At 38.8% G+C, this 25,078-nt stretch overlaps 1 protein-coding gene across 2 annotated transcripts in view; it reads left to right on the top strand.

Moving 5' to 3' along the window:
- Positions 1-25,078, top strand: part of nlgn2b (neuroligin 2b) — a 77,783-nt gene that overhangs the window by 8,520 nt on the left and 44,185 nt on the right. For both annotated transcript variants that reach the window (XM_079860992.1, XM_079860993.1), the window contains exon 2: positions 19,889-20,606. In XM_079860992.1, coding sequence (XP_079717118.1) covers positions 20,120-20,606 — 487 coding nt within the window. In that variant the 5' untranslated portion in view covers positions 19,889-20,119. The remainder of the gene's footprint in view (positions 1-19,888; positions 20,607-25,078) is intronic.

The raw sequence follows: 25,078 nt of genomic DNA, 5'->3' as shown, positions 1-25,078 counted from the left end.
TACAGTGAACTCATTGTCATGTTCAAGAAACCAATTTGAAATGATTCGAGCTTTGTGACATGGTGCATTATCCTGCTAGAAGTAGCCATCAGAGGATGGGTACATGGTGGTCATAAAGGGATGGACATGGTCAGAAACAATGCTCAGGTAGGCCGTGGCATTTAAACGATGCCCAATTGGCACTAAGGGGCCTAAAGTGTGCCAAGAAAACATTCCCCACACCATTACACCACCACCACCAGCCTGCACAGTGGTAACAAGGCATGATGGATCCATGTTCTCATTCTGTTTACGCCAAATTCTGACTCTACCATCTGAATGTCTCAACAGAAATCGAGACTCATCAGACCAGGCAACATTTTTCCAGTCTTCAACGGTCCAATTTTGGTGAGCTCGTGCAAATTGTAGCCTCTTTTTCCTATTTGTAGTGGAGATGAGTGGTACCCGGTGGGGTCTTCTACTGTTGTAGCCCATCCGCCTCAAGGTTGTGCGTGTTGTGGCTTCACAAATGCTTTGCTGCATACCTCGGTTATAACGAGTGGTTATTTCAGTCAAAGTTGCTCTTCTATCAGCTTGAATCAGTCGGCCCATTCCCCTCTGACCTCTAGCATCAACAAGGCATTTTCGCCCACAGGACTGCCGCATACTGGATGTTTTTCCCTTTTCACACCATTCTTTGTAAACCCTAGAAATGGTTGTGCGTGAAAATCCCAGTAACTGAGCAGATTGGGAAATACTCGGACTGGCCCGTCTGGCACCAACAACCATGCCACGCTCAAAATTGCTTAAATCACCTTTCTTTCCCATTCTGACATTCAGTTTGGAGTTCAGGAGATTGTCTTGACCAGAACCACACCCCTAAATGCATTGAAGCAACTGCCATGTGATTGGTTGATTAGATAATTGCATTAATGAGAAATTGAACAGGTGTTCCTAATAATCCTTTAGGTAAGTGTATATATATATATATATATATATATATATATATATATATATATATATATCTCACATCTGGAAAATGTATTAATAATCCTTTAGGTGAGTGTATATATATATATATATATATATATATATATATATATATATATATATATATATATATATATCTCACATCTGGAAAATGTATTAATTTATATCTTCTATCAATTAAGTTAATAATTTTATTTATTTAAATAATATTTTACTATTAATGTTTTTTTTTCACAGAACTATAAGGTTTGTTCATTTTCCATAGAATAATAAATATAATGAATCTCCTGATTTCTGTCTTTAGGAAAAAACAAATGGTATAAAATTGGGTGAACGGAAGTTATTTCCTTTCCTCTCAACCCTGGATCTAGTTAGAAAACCCCTGCTGTAAGGTACCTCAAATCATTGTAGCGTCCAAAACAAGTAGTGTTATGTTTTCATGGTTTGGCAGACACTTCAATCCACAGCGACGTGCACATTTTATCAGTATGTACTCAGGACCTTTAGCATAACAGCGCCATATTCTACCGGTTTAGCTTCAGGAACATCATACAAAAAACACCATTGTATGTTTTGTAATAATCACCTCTCTAACTGTACAAACTCTTCGATTTTTTAAATCTCCATAATAAGCATTGAATTCATTCAAACGGAAGTGCACACAGATGGGCAGCATGTGCCACTGGGGAATTTGGTCTTTTTAGCCAAAGCTCTGTCTTCTGAACTCCTCGGTTAGGGCCAGTTAGCTTGGCTAGCGGTGAAGGTTTAAGCCCTCCCTCAGAAGGCTGTGGGTGCCTCTAAACAGAAGAGAGTGGCCTCAGGAGACTGCAGCCTGGCTCTCCCCTCCCGTCTCACTTGCTTTCATGTGTCGGTTAACTCGCTGAGGTGGGAGGATCGGCGAGGGGTGCTGGCGAGAGCTGGAGCTGCTTTTTAAGCCGTGGATGTGTGTGGGGTCTACTGGGGAATTTGGCATGACTGTCTGCATGTAGTTTGGCAGGCCTATACTGTACAGGGGCTGGATTTAATGATGCCAGAGAGAGAATTTGATACAAAAGACAGAAAATTAGGAAAATCTGTGTTTGTTGGTGCATACAGTCGACTCTGATGCAACCAGCTTTCACCAAGAAAACTCTTTACTTGAAGCCTGAATGTAGTATAATGCTATAAATGTTATAAATGTATGCTGTCTGTTCCTCCAAAACCTGGATTCATTTTTTTTTCGATTAAAGGAATTTATGGACTTTACTCGAGGTAGACAGCATTTAATCGAATGAAAATGAAATCCAGGTTTTGGAGGGATAAACGTACAGTGGGTTGTGCTGTTTTTTGTTTTTTTTAAATAGTGATCATGATTCTTTATATATATTGTCCTTGGTATAAAAACATTGTATGTGCTGTTATAACTGTAAAGCTATAACTTTTAGCTAGCTATTAACTATGCACTTTTATGATGGATGGATGCACTTTGATGGACTTCAAAACATAAACAGTCATTCACTGCCATTATAAAGCTTGGAAGAGCCAGGACATTTTTTTATATAACTCTGATTGTGTTCATCTGAAAAAAGAATGTCATATACACCTAGGATGACTTGAGGGTGAGTAAATCAAGAGGTAATTTTCATTTTTGGGTGAACTATCCCTTTAACAATTGTGAAACAAACTGGTGGTAATATAATCAATATCTCTCATTTCATCGGGAACAGCACACACACACACAGAGAGAGAGAGAGAGAGAGAGAGAGAGAGAGAGAGAGAGAGAGAGAGAGAGAGAGAGAGAGAGAGAGAGAGAGAGAGAGAGAGAGAGAGAGAGAGAGAGAGAGAGAGAGAGAGAGAGAGAGAGAGAGAGAGAGAGAGAGACCTGCCTACTTGACTCAGTGCCTAACTTTCTCCCAGTCTGCTGTAGTGAGTTTGGACTTTCTCAGGGTTAATGCCTCAGGTTCAGACACTATTGCCTTCACATTCTAGTGCTAGTCTTTGACACAAATTCACGATTTGATATTGATTAACATCAACTGAAAACAACATAGACTGAAAGATCGATTCTTGAGATTTACAAATCGGTATTGGTTATTCAAAATGAGAATCGATTAAAATCGAGAAATCAGTCTTTTTAACCCAGCCCTATTATTTTGACATTGCAATCCTCAATACCTCTCTCGTCTACTTGCTAAAAGCGCTGCCCTAGCTACTGGATCTGCATTAACTTTCTGGCGGTGCCTAGTAACTCTCTCTTTGTTTGTGGGCATCTAAAAGAAATCAGTAACGCATAAAAAAAAAGACAAAAATGCATTAAAACATTAATATTTATAAAGTTTAATATTTTCTTTTAGTGCTAAACATCCCTCATTTATCTGAAATATAAATAAAATGCTAAAAATGTTATCTAAACAGTGACACTGTCATTCAGTGTAATGGATGACTCTGGTGTAACCTACAATTTGCATTACACTGAATGACAAAACATTACCCTGAATGACGAAACTTCCACCTAAGCTTATATTGCAGGCTAACAACTAGCCACCTATATCAAACAGTGAACTTGACCAGAAAGGGTAATCATAATTATTTACAACATCTACTTATTTTTCTAAAAATCTAAGAATAAAAGTGTTTTTTTGGCATTTCACTGAATGACACGTGTTTTGTAACTCAAGTTACCACACTATGAAAAGGTGACATTCTAAAATTTTTAAGAGCAATAAACTTAACTTGTTGCAGCACCACACGATCCTCAGGGTACCCTTTGATGATGTCACTGACTGCTTAATGACTATTGGTTGTTTATTTAATTTCAAAATGGCTTCCTGATCCTGTTACACTGAATGACCTCTGACAAAATGCATATTCGGGACAAAAATCTCTTAGTTATTTCAATACTTAAGAAAAAATAACACATAGTCCTTTTAATATAAGATAGCCAACACTTATATGAACATGCCAAGGAAGCAAATTTTTTTTTGACATGATATTTTATATGTTTATTTAAAAATGTAATAGTAAAATCAAAGTCCGGACCATTACGCTGAATGACAATTGTACACTTTGGAGCATTATTTAACTTAGCCTATATTTTCTCATTTTATTTTCACAAAAGTTATTTGAAACATGAAAGTAGACAAATTTTTATATATAAAACTGTTCTTTCTGGTTCTCGAATCTGATTGGCTGAGAGCCTTTTCCAGTCGTGCGATATTTACGCAGCAACAGCACTCTAACCATTTCACCGCTTGCGACACCTGTCAAGGGGGTCAAGCAAAACCACCATATTTTTTATAAATACTTCTGTAGTTGTGTCACGAATTATCAGTTGAGATATAATTAATTTGTGGTATATCAAATGGGCGATCTTTGGTCTTATTAATCTATTACTTGTTTCAGAGCTAATCTATTTTGGGTAAGGGGAAAATTAAGTTTCATAACTATATTTAGGCTATATTTCACTTGAATCCTGTACTAGAGTGCTGCTTGTACGTTTGACTGAATTGTTTGCTTGTGTTTATTTCCTATTGTCTTTTATAATGACTATTGTTGTTAATTTAAAAATTGTTGTTCAATAAATATTATCCTTTATGAATAATATGCTGTATTTGGTATTGAGAAAGGATCGTGATATGGACTTCAGTGAAAGTTACATTATTACAGCATTAGATGGCAGCAAATACTGTCTTTATGATTGAACAAGGAAGTTGTTAAAGCGCTGTCATGGGAAGCTTTCCTCAGCGGACATTCAAACTGATTATGTGGATATAATATTATGGACATCGACCTGAAGAATGAATGCTATATCAGATGCAGGTAATACACTCGTTTAGTCGATCTCTCTCGTAATACCATAATACTCTACATAATACAAAAAGCATCAATGAAGCGACTCAACGTTCCTTCGTTACTAGTTCTAAACGTTTTAGAATTAGTAATGGAGGCTTGAGCTCAACTGTCAAACTGTCAACTTGAGATTTGAATTCATGGCGGAAGGAAGTAGTTCTGCAAAAAAGAGGGTTCTTATTTATTTACTCACGTGTGCTGTCGAACTGTTGTAAAAACGCAATATCACACTCGTAGCCGTGCTGATAACGCACAGCTACTCGTGTGATATTGCTCACATAAGGGATAATCCATGGCTAGCTGTGCATTAGAAGCTATTTTAATGCATGACGTGGAGGCAAAGAACGACCCGACACGAAGCCTCCACGGAGTGCATTTTAATTTAATGCACAGCTAGCCATGGATTATCCCGCTTATACCATGTTTATGTGCCAGCATTGACAAGTTAAAGCTCTCATTGATGTTTGCAGTGCTAAATTTGACTTGAAGAGATAAAATGGTGGTTATTTTCGTCAGCTACGTCTCGTTAGATCCTAGCACAGAGATAAAGTAGTGCGGTATGGTTAACTTTATTTGATTGAATTATAAAATTTACTTGAATGAATTAGCCTATCGAGAGAAAGAGAGAGAGATGTGCGTGTGAATTACCTGCATCTGTTCAGCAATGAAGCTGTGAGTTGAATTACTTCAAAAAACAGTGATGTCACCACCAGTGTTTGTAATAACGCCGTTTAAAAGAACGGCGTTAGGTAACGACGTTATTTTTTCAGTTACGGGGTAATCTAACTAATTACTTTTCCCGTCGTTACAACGCCGTTAACATTACTGGACGTTAAATGCGGTGCGTTACTATGCATTGATTGAATAAACTGTTTAATCCGAACACACCCCTGGCTCGCACAGCTAGTGATGAGGTGGGTTAATTACGAGGTAAGCGATTATGATTGGCTAAGGCAGAGTCATGTGTTTCATAGTAGCCAATCAGAGCCAGTGTTTTTACACACATGCCAGCACACGCGCCACACACACACACACACACACACACACACACACCAGCTAAACAGTTTCGATTCGATCGGTGCATACATTTACACGGAGAATACACGGTCTAAAAATAAATACAACTCGTGTGCAAATTAATTAATGTAATGCGGAACTACTGTTAGATACGCGCGCGAGAGAGAGAGAGAGAGAGAGAGAGGCGCAGGCGCGATCGAAAAGTTGCAAAGTGTTTACATTTGTGTGCGTGCGTGTGTGTTTGTGTGTGTATGTATGTGTGTGAGGCGCGGACGCGATCGAACAGTGGAAACATAAAAACATTCCGTAATTTTGTTTATACAGGACATTCAAACTGCAAAGTTTTTACAAATTCTTTGACATAGCAACTTTTTTTTTTTACAGTAACGCAAATAGTTACTTTCCCCGGTAACGAGTTACTTTTATTATAATTCAGTAATTCAGTTACAAACTCAGTTACTTTTTGGAACAAGTAGTGAGTAACTATAACTAATTACTTTTTTTAAGTAACGTTCCCAACACTGGTCACCACCACCTCCTTGCTGAATATTATAAAGCAGCGATTCAGAAGCAGCAAAGTTCATTTATTAATTAGTCATGGGGCAGCATTCGGTGCTCCTGAATGTTTCTGTGTGTGCGCAGCATGATCTCTGATCTCTGTGTGAGTCAGTGATATGTGTGTGTGTGTGTGTGTGTGTGTGTGCTTCAATAAAAGCAGCGCATTAATATAGAGCGGTGATTAAACTGACTTGGAACTACCTGTGCATTAAACGGTTTTATTGCACACCTTCCAGCCAAACAGAATTGTGTGTGTATGTGTGTGTGTGTGTGTGTGTGTGTGCAGAATATGTATACATTTTTAGGCACAATTTCCAAAATTAATTTTGTCAGGTGCTGAATATAAAGGCTGAATATTCCATTTTATTTAGTCATTTCTATTTATGTAAATGGTTAAAGTATTATCTAGATTTTTTTATTTTTATTTTTTTTATACAAACTCTGACACATAAACGCACAGTACTATGAAAGCAGAGGTTGTTTCAGAGAATGAAAGAGACATCTATTCTCTCTCTCTCTCTCTCATACACACACACACACACACACACACACACACACACACACACGCTCACATACAACCCACACAACGAAACAGGACAGTTTGTCCTCATGTGGTGTAAAAAGGTGGGATTGAAACAAATTGGTGTAAAATGACTTAATAAACTAAAAGGCAGTGCTGTGAATAAGCCATGAGTCACAGCAGTCAGCTGTAGGGTAGGCGTTACAGACCAGACTGACTAATGGAAAACATACAGTTTTATTAACTTAACGTCCTCACTGAACTCTTTTAGCACATTAGGTAAAATTCTAAGGTGAAATGAAATTAGTAAATTGCCAAATGTATTATTAGAAACTATAAACGTAATCTGCTTTGTATTTATCTGTATGTTTTTCTCTAAATAAAAGGAAGCTGGTTTCCATGGTGATATATTGATTGTCTGACCAAACAGGTTGAGATGTGTGTTGTTGTGGGTTTTTTCTTCTCTTTTTTGTTTTTCACACCTATCTGTCTTCCCGCTGGGTCGTGTCCTGAGTCTCCTTCATTCATTTATCAATAGCTTCTCCTCCTGCTTTGTTAAAGCCTTCTTTAATGACTTGTATTTGATTATTCATGAGTTTGTTTAGTTGATGGTTTTTTATCATGCTGTGACCTGGGGGGTGCATTTTGGGAAATAAACCCAAAGTGTTCAAACAGGCTTTGTGTAGAAAGGAATACTAGCACACTGTTCTAAATATTGTATTGAGAGTATTTATATTTATGTTAAATATATATCCTGCTCACATTTACACACACACAAAAGAAACTACAGTCAAACTGCCTTTTTCATGAAAGAGAGAGTAGAGCACTACTACTGACACTAGAGGATCTTTAGCGTCCTTGTTAGTGCGCCTCCCGTGCCGGAAACGCCGGTTCGAATCCTGTTACATAGTTGCATTGTGGGATACATTGTTCCGCTTAGTAAGCTCTGAATACTTCAGTTTTTGTAAATGTAGTAAGTCATTCATGAATTCATACTGCACATAGTATACTGCATAGATAGTATGAGCAGTATGGTAGTATGCAGTTTCGAACACAGCCTTATCCATCTTCGTTTATCTTCTTTCTGGCCAGAAACTTGCTCTCTTGTTATTTAGGGTGTATGGAAACAGTTTAGTGTTATCACAGTTAAGCCGGACTCTGCCAGACCCGTATGAATAGCTCTGTCTTGCACATACAAAAATACTCACACACATACTTTTTCAAAACTATTTTAGCAGGCTGAACAGAGGGAATTGTTGGATAAGGCTCTGAACTCACAAATGATGACAGTGCAATGTCTCAGAGTAATTATGGGGTCACCCTGAAATTAACACAGAAACATGAACTCCCATTCTAAAATGATTGTTCTCACGGACAGCTTAACCTCCAGCTCCAATGGCGCTGTCAAGAACAGATCAGCTAAGAATAGATTTAGCCGCAAATCATTCCAGACTTCCCTCAGTCAGGGCATTACAGTTTGGAGTGGATTAACAAGGAATAGATTAATAAAGAATATCATTAAAAAAAAGTTGAATTACCCCATACTAGATATTACTGTAACCCAGCATCAGGGAAGCTACTTTGAATCTAGCTTGCTAAGCTTCATGCTGCTCATAATTTAAAAGAGCTAAACTAGAGTCAAGCTGCCTTTTTGAAAAAGGAGATACACTAGACTACAAGCTGCTAAGAAACAGTAGCTAACTACACTGAAGCCACTTAAGAAACCAATATCTAAACATATAACTTGTGATGATTATTTCTAACTTAATCAGAGCCACATTTTGGCTCACAAACAAAGATGGGGTTTTGAATAAATAAAAATTATAATTGAGTTGAAAACATGATGAACTGCAGCATTTAGCTAAGTATTCTGCTATAATCAATTCACTCAAATCAATGACTTTTTAATCAGTTTTATGGAGTTTTTTTAATCTGTTCCACATATTGTCCAATATGGGAGAGCACATTTATGAGAGCACGTTTGTTTAGCTCACGCTGCAGTAAAGCCACATGCGCAACACAATGTAATGTTAAAAACGGCAGTCCCGCTACACCATAAGTAACATGTTAAAGTACGCGCAAAATCAAAATGGACCTTATTTACTTTGTTAGTGTACATTACTACTCTGTTTTGATGACAGCTGAGCTACAGCTAAGTTAGTAGTAGTGAAACTTTAAGGCTAATTCACACTGCACTGACGTTGGCATTGGATCATCAGTGCTTGTTTTCGCAGAATGAATATGTTCAGTTGTCGTTTGTTGGGTCATTGAATGTTTGAGAAGTGACATTCTGTAATTTAGCTACTCCCCAACACTGCTGTTAGCAGTGTCATTTTTATGCGTGTTCGTTTTACTTGAGAATTGTGCTGGAAGTTTACTTACTGCACATTATGTTTGGACATATGTTTGTGTGCTTTTTCTGAACACTTGAGTTATTTTTTCCCGTGTTGACATGACAGCTAACATTGCACAAATAATCCCATGTGTCTTCTTGTAGGGTGTTCTGAGCTTAGTTAACCGCCAACATACCCTGGTGGACTGGCCGATTCTGACAGCCTGGCCAGAAGTCATGTCTACAACGCCAGTGGTGGGACGTCAGGGTCTCGTGGTGGCCCATTTGTTCAAATGCCACCGCTCCGATGTGCATTTTCACACTTGGCTCTGACCATTCGTCCGGCTGAACGCACCCCCGCGTCTGTCCAAAGGGCCGTTACTCCATCAAACAACCCTCCTCTCTGCTGTGACAGCAGGACAGAAGGTGCTATGGGCACTCGTTGCTGACACAAAGTTAGACAAGGCTGTGGGCACCGTGTGCACAGATGGACCTGGCCCAGCTCAGCGCCGTTCACGCGGAGATTCCCAGCACAGATGAATTAATGCCAGATATCACATTCATGCGAGAGGAATGGCTCATTATTAAAAAGTGCTCCGGAACAATCCATATGTGATTGAGATCACATGTGTGGTCATTGCTGCGCTTAAGGGCATTTAGACCCCCACCTCGCCAGACAGGAGCCAGGCTGTGTTATTGGCTACTATTGTACAGGCCATGAGAGCTTCATGTCTTTATTAGAGACTCCTTCTCAGCCCTTTAGTACTCTGACTCAAGGCCTCTCACTTCTCATTTTGAATGACTGTGACGTTTAGCTCAGTGTTCAAGGTGGGTGACATGTTAAGTTAAGTTAATTAAGCCATTTTGACGTTTCAGAAAGTTTATAAAGAGATTGAAAAACTAATACATATGAATTGAGTGGTTTAGTCCAAATTTTCTGAAGAGACATGATCACTTTATATGATGAACAGATTGAAATTAGGCTTTTACTCCCATATAAACATTGATCTGCGAATATAAACAGAAGCTTAACCATACATGCTTGCCACACGAGAACAAATGTCTTGGGAAACTCAAACGTGCTGCGTAACACGAGAATGAACCTCATTGGTTCTTGCTGAAGCTGAAACGTGTTGCGTAACACGAGAATGAACCTCATTGGTTCTTGCTGAAGCTGAAAAGTGTTGCTTAACACGAGAATGAACCTCATTGGTTCTTGCTGAAGCTCAAACGTGCTGCGTAACACGAGAATGAACCTCACTGATTCTTGCTGAAGCTCAAACGTGCTGCGTAACACGAGAATGAACCTCATTGGTTCTTGCGGAAGCTGAAACGTGTTGCGTAACACGAGAATGAACCTCATTGGTTCTTGCTGAAGCTCAAACGTGCAGCGTAACACGAGAATTAACCTCATTGGTTCTTGCTGAAGCTGAAAAGTGTTGCGCAACACAAGAATGAACCTCATTGGTTCTTGCTGAAGCTCAAACGTGCAGCGTAACACGAGAATGAACCTCACTGGTTCTTGCTGAAGCTCAAACGTGCTGCGTAATACGAGAATGAACCTCATTGGTTCTTGCTGAAGCTCAAACGTGCTGCGTAATACGAGAATGAACCTCATTGGTTCTTGCTGAAGCTCAAACGTGCAGCGTAACACGAGAATTAACCTCATTGGTTCTTGCTGAAGCTGAAAAGTGTTGCGCAACACAAGAATGAACCTCATTGGTTCTTGCACATCAAGCGAACATGCTTGAGGTTCCGTTTACCATTGATGTGTGAGTTAATAAATGTTTTTATGTCTATAAAAGCCTAAATTCAATCTGTTCATCATATAAAATGATCGTGTCTCTTTAGAAAAATGTATCTAAACCAATAAATTCATATGGATTAGTTTTACGATCTCTTTATGAACTTTTTGAAGCGTCAAAGTGGTAGTTGCGTAGCTGTCAATGGAGGGAAAGAAAGCTCTCAGATTTCTTAAAGATCTTCATTTGTGTTCCAAAGATGAACGAAAGTCTTACAGGTTTAGAATGACATGAGGGTGAGTACATTTTTGGGTGAACTATCCCTTTAATGTTTCTGCAGGAGGATTTAAAAGGAACTAGTGAAGGCAAAAACCTTGACGCAGATTACATGTTATGTACTACCCATAATATATTCAAAGAAATGGTGACACGCAGAACTATGTATTATGCAGCATGGGCAGTTCTGGAAAAACTTAAGTTAACTTAAGAAGAATAAGTTCTTTCAACCAGTTCATGGAAATGCACCAGACATCACATGATATTGAACTCCTTGAACACATTGAACTTCTGTTATCATCAGCAACCCTGAACCGAGCAACCTTTGGTAATGCCCATTAGCTTGTTTAGTTTATGATTAATGTATTTGATGTGGTTTGCTGACTGATCGATTTGTGCCATAATAGCTAATGGAGTCTTTCACTATTAAGAATTTTACATGTAGCTAAAAAAGCATTTTCCATATACCCCATGTCACTAATTGGCACTTGACTGTCCCCCTGCAGTTGTCAGAATCGTGCTGTTCCCTCCAGGGTATTGTTTGGTTTAGGCGGTGCCAGATCCTCGGCAGGAGATTGTAGATGATGTACAGCAGCGGCTGATGGCTCGGGGCAGGCGGTCACACCTGGAGGTGATAGTAACCACTTTAGACTGATGGAGAAGGTTGGAGCCGTTACAGGATCACATAGTGAAGCGGTGCTAAATTGTGAAGACTGAGACAGCAGTTGTTATCCGATGCTGTTTGTAGATGACAGAGGTCGGACCTAGTTTGGATTATACAGCTGGTAAATTAATAATGTTTAGATAATGGATTGAAAAGATAAATGGCTATTTAAATGAGAATGTTTATTATGTTATAAGAAAGAACATCATATTAATAGATTTTGACATTTTATGAAGAAACCATGAGTAGTGCCTGCCCGAGGTAAAGTGATTTAATTTATTTTCTGTAGAGAATAGGGATCTGCGAATGTATTTTATGTTTAATTTTAAAGTAATGTCTGTTTGTTTTGGGGGATTTGTGGACACAATGATTAACTTGAACAATGAATATGGATTTTTTTTCTTTATTTTTTAGAGCCCCCCAGTGACATGTTGTTGCTGTTGATTTTATTATTGAATTCATTGTATTTACTTTATTATTTAATTGAAATTGTAATAATTCATGGAATTATTTATTAATCTACTTTATTTAAATTACTATTTCAAACATCATTATTCATCATAACCTACAGGCCAATTGAGTGCCATCATTTAATCTTGTTTCATAGTTTGCAATTATTGAATAACCTTCAATTAAAAAAAGCTGGGATCTGTATAATTCATAAAAAATTATAGTGTACGGTAATTCAGTTGAATCTCTTTGACTGATTCGGTCGTAATGCAATTTTCAACTAAATTGTAAAAATGTATTCTATTACATTTACGAAGAATATTTGATTATGTATTTTACATGAATGACATCTTTTCAAAAATATGAATCATTAAAAGTTAATATCAGCTGTGTTTTCTTGCATTCGGCAAAAATCAGTCGGGATAAGTTTACTTCAGGGTGCTTCTTGCTTCAGAAAGGAGGTCATTTTACCCCATTATCCTGATTTTCAATTTTGTAAATTATCAAATGTTGTGATTTATTTCCCTTAATAACATGTTGCATAATGTATCATTATGTAAACACGAAACACACTGTTCTTAAGGAGGTATCGTCCTACATCTTAGCCTAATAGTAATGTTAGTCTTAGCAAGGATGAGTTTTATGCTGAAGTTCAATACTTGGCAAACATCACTAAAAGAGCATTATGATGTCATGAAAGAAAAATTATTTTGGAGAGAGATGAATGAATCTCTATATCTCATTGCCTTGGATTAGAGACTTCGCCCTTTGAGCCAGTCCAGGGTCACTTTCATATGGACTGAGCAAATGCTAAAAATTCTGCTTGCAATTCAAATCATCTGCACGTGCCCTCGCAGGTTTTTTTTATTTTTTTTATTTTTTTATCGAACTCACCTCAAGAGTTGCATTAATCTCTTGAATCTGCTGAACTAAAATGGATCTGAGCCCAAGCCCGCTGCTGAATGCATCAAGCATAAGGACCCGAGCTGAACGGGAAGTGTGCATCATAGTCACTTATTGTAGTGGATGGAGAATGAGTGGTGTGTTATTTCAGCGCACAAACACACAGTCCTCTCAATTAGGATCCTTTTGCATGTCCTTCTAGCAGTGAGTGCTTTATTGGCAGGTCCAGTAGGACTGCATTTGCTTCGCAAAAAAATCTGCTTCAAACTACTGAGGCATCCGTCAACAAGAAGCAGAAAGAGGGGCGTACGTTTTTTTATTTACTCACAGACTTACTGCTGCCCCTGAGGGCCTAACCTAGCTCACACGCAGCTAATCAACAAGGGCTTTGCGTGGGCTTCTTACACTCAGTTAGGCCATTTCACATACACAAACACACAAGAAATTGTCTGTGAGTGATTTATGAACTGACCATATCTAGTTTTATCAATAAGGCTCTCCCTCAGAGAAACTGTGTGTGTGTGTGTGTAACTGTGTGTTTTGGATCACCGATTGCATGCGGCCTCCATAGCATTAGGAAGTTCCCTGGTGTCCTTACAGGAAATGAAATATGTGCGTGTCCTAACCAATCGATCGAGAGCATTTTAGTCTTTGGTGTTTTGCAAGGAGAGGCGACAATGAGTGAAATATCAAAACAATTAGTTGCTACTGTAACGATGGCTCAATTGCCATCAATGCATCTCATTTGAAGAGTTTGTCCCATAATATAATACACTTATATAATATAGATAATATGTGGTGCTTTGCACAATATGTGCTTGAAATTTTATTAAAATAAAGTGTAAAGAAAATCCATTACAAACTATGTGCAAAGTTCCACATAGTTTCTCAATTAATAGTTAGTAAAATGTACAACATAATAAAAGCTGTGTGATGATGATGCTTATAATAAAATAATTAGAAAAGTGTTTTTTATTTATTTTTATATCTGTTTAAGTATATCACGTCACATTGCTGTCACTTTCTGACATGTCATGTCAATTGACCGTTAGCACAATTTGACATACCATTTAGTATCTGAAGGGTGCATTTTGTCATGTCAGAGATCTTGATCACATGACTGGGAGACATTTTCACTAGCTTACTGAGCGTATATCATAACAAGGACCTGATCTTGATGAGCTCGGAAACCTTTTACCTGGGGAGCTGAGAGAGCATGCTGTCTTTTTCTTGCTGTCTTCATACACTCTTGATTTATTACCACACGCTGCTGGTGATGTAACAGCGCCTCAGCAGGTTATACACGTATTTGTGTGGTTGTGTATTTGAAGGTGGGGGGTCAGCTAAAAACTGCATATTTATGAAGTTCAATTGCAGCCCCACCAGGCGAGGGTGAATCTTTGGCCTTAATTGTGTCTCATTAATATTGATAAGATTAGGATATTTTGGTGTTCCAACACACCCATCTACACGCAAGCAAAAATAGGATCTTCTTAATATTGCAAGATCCTTTAAATGTAGCTTACAGATATCAGCTCCTATGATGTTCGGTTAGGTTTCTTTTGCTATAAATTTTCAATTGTGTGTGTGTGTGTGTCATACAGGTTTGAAATTACATTTGGGTGAGTAGCCTAAATGATGACACAATTTTCATTTTTGGTTGACAAACCCTTTAATGCTGGGTACACACCAAAAGATTTTTTACATCTTATAAGATTTTCAAAATGTGATAGACCACAAACATGAGGACAAAAAATCCTAGATTTAACCGTTTTGCTCCTATAGTGTGTGGTGTGCCATGATGTGACAAAGACAGCACACCACACACAAACAGATTTTCATCCGAAGTCTTGACTGTGAACACAGGAAATCTCGCAAAATCTCGCGAGACTTCAGAATAAGCATGGCGGACGATATGCAGGAAAAAATGTTGGTGATAGTGTTTGGAATGATTTTGTTGTTGGAACAACAATACTTGTTGGAATGATCAACAAGCTGATCCTCCATCTCTACTGTCCACATCAATTTCACTTTTTGCTGCACCATGACTGTGTTTATTATGCTTTCGACTTCCATCATCTTGCGTTCTGATTGGATATTGTTTCGTTTCACGTGATAATCTCCAGAACGTGCGTGTGTTTGTCCTCGGGGGTTCCCCCCACACATCAGGATTTCTGATCGCAAATATTAAACATGTTGAATATTTACGATTCGCGATCGGCCGACGTTCTTTCCAGCAGGTTCGGACACTCTTAACACACCTCACACCAAGGGAAAATATGATAAGATAATCTGTAGAACCATCAAGATAATCGGGACATAGCTAGGATTGTCAGAAGGGGGGAAATCGGCTCAAAATCAGCCCGATTATCTTTTGGTGTGTACCCAGCATGAGCCAGTGTCGCTCTAGGGGAAGTTGATTGGAAGTCTCTTATTTTCATTGTGATCTTTGTGGTGATATTAGTGACAGCAGCTGTTGATATTGCAACAAAGATTAATAGAATGTAATTATATGCAAATGAGCGACGACTGCCAATAGGAGTGGAGACAGTGAATGGCCTTCTGAAACAGTTGGATGATGCACTCAAGTAGGAACAACTGCTAGGAATCAACTGTATGGCATCTTAATGGCATAATTGTATGTTTCTTGGATGAAAGCATCCGTTAAGTGGCTACTTACAGTACATACTACATCTTACATAAATGCATTTATTTATTGCCGACAGTTTTAAGTGCCATCAGTTACTTTGGGGTTGTTGATATCAGATGTCTATTGTCTACATTTATGCACAAATTTCTTGAAGTATGTTGAGCTGAAATCATAAGCCCCTTTCACACAGATATTACGGAAAATACACACATAATTTGTCCCCGGATCGTTTGATTTTGGTTCAGTGATTTTCCGTTCACACATCCCGTAAAGACACGTGACGTCAGGATGTGACGTGTAACGTACGTGTCGAAAACATGTTGTGGTACAAATGTTGTGGCATTTTTTTCCGGATTCGGTCGTACACTAACGCATTGCGTACCGTTCCACAAAGCTGGCGAACGATCTCAGCTTCAGTGCGGATAGTAAGGAGCTCATTGGTCTCTGATTCATTCCAGTTTGCAGACATTTTTTCATTCTTTCTTTGTTGATGACGAACACAAACTTTCTTCTGAGAGCAACAGAGTCGCACGATAACTACATCATTGCGATGGCACCTGCGTCATCACTACGACACACCCCTTACGGCATTGGTCCTGGCATTACTTCACACAGGGCGCGTTTCAGGACTGATTCCGGCAATGTTACTAGGTCTCCATCCCGGCATCAATCCCGGGACGTGTTTGCGTTCACACAGAACGCACTCTAGCAATTTTACGGCAATTTCCCGGGATCAACGCGCTGTGAAAGGGTCTATAGTGACGTGTCTCTGATACTAAATCTTATGCTATTAGATCCTGTCACTGTATGTTGTAATTGAAATTGTTTTTATCTTTTAGTGCAGAAACATTTGGTTGTGAGCTCTGGATTTTGACATATGTGTCTGGTGTTGCATTAAACCCAGAGTCCTCTTCTTCGTCTTCCTCTTAGTCAGGTTCTCCTGCTGTTGGTGATTTTCTACTCCAGGTGTTTTGTGTCCAGGTTTGGTGCCGCTAGGTTGATTAGATGTGCTTTGGTTGCCATGGAGATGCCGAGTGCTTGAAGAACAGCACATGCTGGATGATTCTGTCTTTGCTCTTGACTCTTGATTTCTTTGTAGAATCTCTTGTGAGAATGATGCCCAGATGTTCCACTAAGATGGTTTCTGTTTTGCCTGTGCAAACGTACATATTTTTCCTCAGCTGTTCAGTTTGGCTGTTTGTTCTTTGCGGCTGTGCACACATTTACTTTAGCATACATTTACTTCTCTATAAAGTCTCCAGGCTTTGATCAGCAGAATGGAGCAGTTTGCTCAGGGCCTGCGAGGAGACATTTACTTTATTCTTGAATTTGTCGATGTAGATCCTGGGACAACGGTTGTCATTTTAAAGTGGTTCTACAGCCTTCATGGTGTCCAAACTACACTCACAACTCCCACACAGATTGGCATTCTACTGTTGAGAAGTCAGCCTACATCTTTACAAAGTTTTTTTTTTTTTTTTTTTTACTTGTGTCTGTTGGCAGTCAAACTTTTTATCTGGTCCTTAAACCCCATCTGACAGTCTATTTTTTAAACACTTGCAGCTATCTTGTTTTTATTCCACAGATTTTTTCAGAATTCAGAAACTGCTTTGAAATTGTTAGGTTTTCCTCTAATTTGGATGTCAAAATGTAAACAGACATTTAATAAGCCGGTAAAGACATCTAAATGACGAGCGGCATCAGGCTAATGTGACAAATTGGGCTGTGTGTAAACCATTTATAAACTTTACCTGATAAAAGAACACAGTTTCCTCCGAGGAGGCAAGGGAGGCAGTGCCTCCTCCTCAAAAAATAAAAAAATAAAACGTGCAAAAATGTGATATTAAAAAGTGTCCAAGTCACTCTTTTTAAAAAAAAAAAGTAGCCTAACACAGTACAGCAGGATGCCACATCTCTCTTGCCTCCCCTGGCCTGAGCCCATTGACTTTTAACAGACCCCCTAAAGCATGCGGTGGGTTTACTGGGGGGTAATTGAGAATGAATGGGGGAAAGTCACTATGATTGGAAATGATTGGATATGATTGGTTAGTGCGATTAAATCCCGCCTCTTGTTTACGTGCACGTTCCGCGTGTCAGTCTGAATGAACAAAAATGATGCCGTTAATGGGAAGACTAATTAAAAAGTAAGTAAACAACTCAGCCATTTAGATATCACCGCTTTATGTCACATCAGAATCAAACTTGAAATGGCCTGAAAACATGATGACTGTGGTCTTTTTTAATGAGCAATCAGCTTGGAGAAATTAAAGATCCGTCTTCGTGTCTGTTTACCGAGCATTTCTGATGATCTCAAAATAAGTTGACTATTAATAAGAACAGCTAAACATCAGTTCGCAAATCAAATATATTGTTTAAATGGTTTCTGCCTTTAGATTTAGACTTGGTTGTAATAAATAGAACAATCCTAAAAATAGAATTGTATTTTTTTTTTTTATGTAATGTAATGTTTATTTCACCATTAAGTTTAACTGGGACAGTTTACATTTGATGTATTAAAAAACAACTGAGGACTTTGCCTCATTTCAGAACACCACTGCATGCCACTGTTTAATGCAGCAACACATTTTTACCATATTTACATCCATGCCACATATTTCCCTGCACGGTGTATTAATCTTGTGTATAAAAAGAAAAAGTGTTTTGCTTTCACATGGCTTACTCATGATTTACTGCATGTTGTGTGTAGTTTTAAATACTCTTGTCTTCATAACAAAGTTTTGTTATTGTTACCTAAAACTATTAAATAAAAATCCAATAATTGAAATAAAGCTGAAATGAAAGAAAATACAAAATTTTACTAGATAAAAATGAAAATTAGAAATGTTGCTTTGGCACCTATCTGAAATAAGTATAAGTTCAAATACTAAAATGACAAAAACTAAAATAAATTAAAGCTAATTAAAAAAGTTAAAAAATAAAAATGTCAAAAGCACCCCTAAAAAACTTAAATATTAAACTGAAAATATAAAACCTAATTCAAAATATAAAAATAAAAAAACTATAGTAGCATATAAATGATACTAAAATAACACTGCTTTCTAGTGGATGCTTCTAGTATGCATATATTTTTAAGCACAGATACATTGTAGATTATTCACTCTGTAAGCAGTTTCCAGGACCAATCGTGTATGATATCATCGTTCTTGAATCACTGATTCCTGGTACCCCGTATGACTCCAGAATTAAGTATCTCATTATAGGTCGATTTTAAATTGGTCTGTCTCAGTGCACCCAGTCCCCGTTCATAACGTCTTTTTATGCCAAAATGGCGGTAAACACTTCTCCTTGCGTTCCTCGTAGATCATTATGTCATGTGGTTAATTCCTGCCTGTAGATGTATGTCTTTAGCTTAGCGGGGCGGGGGGGTGATTGTGTCATAGACTGTCAGCGGCAGACAGTTATTACGCCCAAATGCCCCCATCTACTCTAGCGAGATTGAAACTAGCACGGCTAAGTCAAGTGGAACGGAGGGGAGGCAGGAACCAAGATTCTAGAGCAACAGCACGTCGGGGGGAACTTAAAATGAACACACTTGTGCTGTCATCTCCTCCGAGGAAGTCAATTAAGCAACACACTCAGTATTTCACACCCCCCCGGTACCCGAGCATGAATATGTGTCGCTGTTGCGCACCTTTCAACGATGTGACAGCGCGCTGGAGAGAGAACGGCCCATGGTCCAGATATGCATCTGTAATTATGCGCCTTAGAGAATACTCCAGAAAAAGAAGAAGATATTTCAACCAAGATATTAAACAAACATTAAGAGAAAGATTATATGCAGTGGAACAAATGATATTTAATTAGATTCATGTTTCACATGTTTATGGTTGATATGATTTTTAAACCTCAGGCAATACTGTAATTACCTTTTATTGTGTTTGATAGTGTTGGTATGCATGTTTTACTGTCTGCAGTTAATGATATCTGTCTTTCTGCTTCTGTCTCTCTCTCCCTGTAGGGAACTAATGAGCAAATCGCAATAGAAGCGCATGCTGCACTAACATCAGGATGAAGTTCTTTACCGCTCAGTGTCAGCAGTCGTCTTCTTTGCTCCATTGAGGATACACACACCCTCGCTTCTGCAAATTTCCTAACTTTCGAAATCACTGGAGCAGCCTGAAACTCTTCACCCTTATCCGTTTCATTTATAGTTACCCATCGCTGGGGCACCACTCACCCCAGCCGAAGCATGTCATTGGTGGGCGTGGCACGGTTGCGGCGGGAAACGGCCCGCTCCTGCCCGCGCCGCATATCTGACACTTGCCTGGTGTGGCTGCTGGGCTTGGCGCTGCGCCTGGCACTGTCCTCCTGCCAGCGGGCAGACCTCACCGCCGCCAAGCACCCTATGGTCACCACAGGCTACGGGAAGCTTCGGGGCGTACGCAAGGAGCTGAACAATGAGATTCTAGGCCCAGTCGAGCAGTACTTGGGCGTCCCCTACGCCACCCCGCCAGTGGGCGAGAGGCGCTTCCAGCCCCCGGAGGCACCAGGCTCCTGGCAGGAGATCCGCAATGCTACCCAGTTTGCACCAGTGTGCCCTCAGAACATCCACGGAGTGCTGCCAGAGATCATGCTTCCCGTATGGTTCACCGACAACCTGGATGCAGCTGCGGCATATGTACAGAACCAGAGCGAGGACTGCCTTTACCTCAACGTCTACGTACCCACAGAGGATGGTAAGTTTCATAGAAACATACGTTTATCTGTGGAATGTTCCATTCATATTCATTCTCACTCACTATAAACATATTTTCACCCACACAAAAACGTACATTCGCATGCTCACCCTTTCTCGTTGCGATAAGGAAACTAATCACCTGTATTCATCTTGTGCGATTTTGTCCTTTTCCTGGACTTACTGTAGCAGTGTGTTACAGAGAGTTTGTGGAACGTAAAACAGAGGCTTCAGACTCATTATACCTCCAAATAAGACACTCTTTTCATATAACCCGTTTTCTGGATAACCTTGGGATCCTTCTCTTTTTGTTCTCCTGTAAAAGAAGCTAATCTGTTGCTCCTGATCACATGCAGGGTTTAAGTTAGATTAGTTGCATTTAGTGCATACAAAACGGTAGTTGTCAGAGCTAAAAAGAGCAAGAACTCCTGCGAGCGCGATGGATATTTAACATGCTCCAGTCAGTGATTGTTACTGAAACTGCACAGGCAACAATCTGAGCATGTGCTAAAGTCTCTGATAAATGGCCTCGCTGCAGTTTGTAAATGGGTTGTGCAGAGACTGCTGGGTAATGTCTCACTGTGCCAGCTCTCAAAATGGGATGTCATAGTCATGGGAGTGTGGCAGGCAATGTGTGTTTGTTCCGAGAGATGAAAGCTCTTCAACGATGAAACTTTATACACAGGAGGTCTTCTAATGCTAATAGCACTTTTGCGTTTTAGCAACTCTGTACTCTTTGAGTGTGTTAATGTGCCTGTCCATTACAGTGAGTCAGTAAATCAGTCTTCCTTAATTTGCAGATATACATTCACTAAGTGCTGTAGATTGCAGTTGGATGATGCATCCATTGCAGGAGCGACTCTAGGATTTCAGTCTTCGAGCAGCTCAATTGATGTGGCTCAGATAGTGATTGCAAGTTTGAATCTTGCTCTAGCTTTTTAAAAGAAATTAAAATAGGTTGCCTTTGTTATATCTAAATCACACTGACATGTTAGTTTTCTTTTCATTTTTGTGATTCCACTGGAACAGATATCATGAAAAATCTTTTGAGAAGGTTGAGATTCGTTTACAATATTATTATTTTTTCTTAGGAGAAGCATAAGTCTTCATTTGCTCTCCATTTAATCTCATTCTGTCTAAATTGCGACGTTATAATATCTCATTTGTGCTTATTATTTCCTACCAACTCTTTGAAGTTTTTCAGCTGTAGGTCCACATGTAAAAATCATAAATAAGAATGAACGAGATATATAATTAGTGATTCTAAATCTGAATCTAAGAGAATTAGCACACATTAAACTTAGAAACATCCAAAAGTCCATTTGTTATTTGCACACATGAGTTGAAAGAAACAGCTTCTGTGAACAGAAATATTTCTTCCCTAATAAGAGATAAAAAGCAAATCTGGGGCCACATAACAAGAGAAGATATTTTTTCATAATTATGAAGATGAATTGCATTTACTCACAAGGGAATATGCAAACATTTGTTTCATACAGTTGTACACTGTGCGATATTCTCACAGACAGCAATGCAGTGGATCTGCAGTGTGCATGCAGACTTATGACCTTTAATGTGTGTTAATGCCACCTTTGCAGTGTTAAGATGGGTCTACAACATTAAAAGAAACACACAAATCCCATTTGTTCACAGAGAAACAATGCCTCCACAGTAGGTGATTAATGCATCTGACAGTGTTGTGGAGGTGTATACGCGTTTATATGTGCTAAGCGCCGCTGCGTTGCTAGTGAGACTTATCAGAAAATCGTCCAGCACACACTCACTGACGGGGATTCCTACACAGTCACCGCACTGAGAATCATTCACAAGTTTGGGAGGGATTTCATGGATCTGGTCTTGGCACCCTCACTGCATTTCAGTTCAACATTTGGTGGGTGTTTAGTGTGGGACTTTTGGACATGTTAGTGGGGATGTGAGTGTAGTTTACAGCCGGAGGATTAGAAGAAACTGTAATTATCTCATCTATTGCTCCTTCTCTCTCTCTCTTTCTCAGGCATTTTCAAACTTTCTGAAAAACTCACAAATATGATGATCCTTTTGCAAGGGATCTCCTTCCTACATCCTTATATGCTTAAAAATTAGTAAGCATTATATTATAAAGAAAAATGGCTGCCTTTTATTCAGCATTCTACTAAATATGTTTTAATTACTACAATTTATTCAAATATTTACTTTATTCACTCTGCATGGTTTTTTTAACAACTCAATTTAATTTTGATGAAGCTTAATAGATAGATAGCAGAAGCATACTTTATTCAACTCACTTGCACTTTACTCTTGCACTTTTTTTTTCCGTAGCCTCAAAATGATATTTTTTGTGTTATGATATATTTTTCTCTGCACTTCATTCTGGCCTCTAGATCCAGCTCAAAGTTATTGAAGCTAATCACAGAGGTTTCCATTGACAAGCACCTTCTCACCTCAAATCTTCTCCTGTATTACGACATAAAGGTTATCATTCTCTTTTTGAATTAGAAATGTAACTAATTGAACAAATCAGCCACAGTTAGCTTAGTCATTTAATGGCATTAATTGGAAGTGCAATTGTTTGGTTTGCCAATCTACTTTTATCCATCTTTTCAAATTTCTGCAATTTCAGCTCTGATCACTTAATGTATAGACTTGCAGTCTATTTAAATACTTATCCTAAATAATCGTTAAAATTAAGTGTGTGATCTGTTTTTTTATTAATATTATTGATTAAAGGTTGAAAATCTTCCATCTCCACATTGTTAAAATCTCAACTCAAAATCTAGCCAAAAGCAATGACATCATTGCAATGTTTGCATTCTGACATGCGATTGGTCTTCTTTCTTACGTTTATTTGCATACTGAATTGTGTTTGGCCTTTCCTTTTTTTACACTGAAAAGACTGCACAGAAGTCACATTATGTGTGTTGATTCTAGTGCGCAGCTGGCAGAAAACAAGACTTGAGTGTCATGACAAAGCCAAAGTTTAAGGAGCTTTTGCAATGTGGCATTTCATTTACGCTGAAACAAAGCATAAACCTAAATTCACCTAAAATGTAACTCGACTCATTCTCTGCCGTACAAGCACTGGTATTTCCTTCAGGCATGTGGCATTTGAAAAAACGTGATGTACGACTGTGCTTCAGAGGCAGAGGTGGGGCCGTTTCTCGGTCACGTCGGGGGAAATTTGATTTCATCCAGACGTGTTTCGTCAAGCAGATTGGAGCGTAAAGCTCACTTCTCTTCATTCAAGGCTGCGCTCCAAATAAAAAATCCCTTTAATACAATCCATAAGGTGAGCAGCTAAACAAAAGGATGGTAACAGTCCAAAAGTCAATTGAAGCTTGGCAGCACTATATAAATGTAGATTCGGTTAGTGGCACTGCAGGTTGGGAGAATGTTGCGTTTGGGGGGAGTAGTGATGTCGGCGAAGGTAAATAAATAAATAACCACTTGGTCGACGCTGCAGAAGAACTATGGAGTCAACTGCTTTTGATGCAAGAACAAACCTAAAAAAAAAAAAAAAAAAGCTGCTATTTCTGCCATCCTAGCAGCTCTTGATCAGGTGAAAATTGGATCAGTATTCTTCTGCAGGGGGAAAGAGAGATGGAGAAAAAAATGGAGAGGCAGTAAGGGAGAGTGTGTGTACATAAGATGCCTATTGTCGTCTTATTCTCTTCTAATTGGCAGAAATATTAAGATTTGCTCTATTGTTTATTTGAAAGGAGAGGTTTCTGCTGCTGTTGGTCTGATGGTGTGGCTGCGTGTGATAGAGATGCTGAATTATGGCCTGCGCTGATCAATATTCAATCAATGATGCCGGTGATTGATGACCCGGCCGTGACACACATTCATACACGCACTGGACATGCTCCTCACACCCCTCATCACCATTCTAATGCAGGGTTTTTGAAAAAACGTGCCCAGAATGTACAAAATGCCTTCAAACTATAGCCCGATAAAAGAGAGGAAATTGGCGGAATCTCACACCAATTTCATAGACAACGTTTCTGAAATGACAAGATGTCTGTTATATCAGTTAAAGACTTGATCAGGTTTCAATTTGAAAACAATTTAGGAAAGATGGAAAAACTGCAAATTAGATCTCTTTAACTCCAACTTTTAAATGAGAAAAAAATACTAAGTAAAATTATGTGCACAGTTATATATTCAGTTAAAAATAAAAAAAAAATTAGTTTGTTTTGTCAGTGTCATACATTCTTATGGTTGATATTTATTGTAATACAGTTAGGCCTAGATGTTATGGGAAGGAGGCGGGAACCAGCGAACATTTTAAGACTTTAATAAATTAATACAAAATGAAAGTAAAGACAGCAGCCCCCCACGGTCGACTGCCGCCAAACAAAACATCAAATAAAATAGTCCAGGCCTGGTCCTCTCTCGATCTTCACTGTTGTCGCTCCTCCTTTTATGCTTCCGCTCCTCCGTGAGAGATACGAGACCGTGCGATGCGCAGTTGTC

This window comes from Squalius cephalus, assembly GCF_949319135.1.
Source record: "Squalius cephalus genome assembly, chromosome: 24".
Lineage (NCBI taxonomy): Eukaryota > Metazoa > Chordata > Actinopteri > Cypriniformes > Leuciscidae > Squalius > Squalius cephalus.
This window is presented reverse-complemented; position numbering and strand designations above follow the sequence as displayed.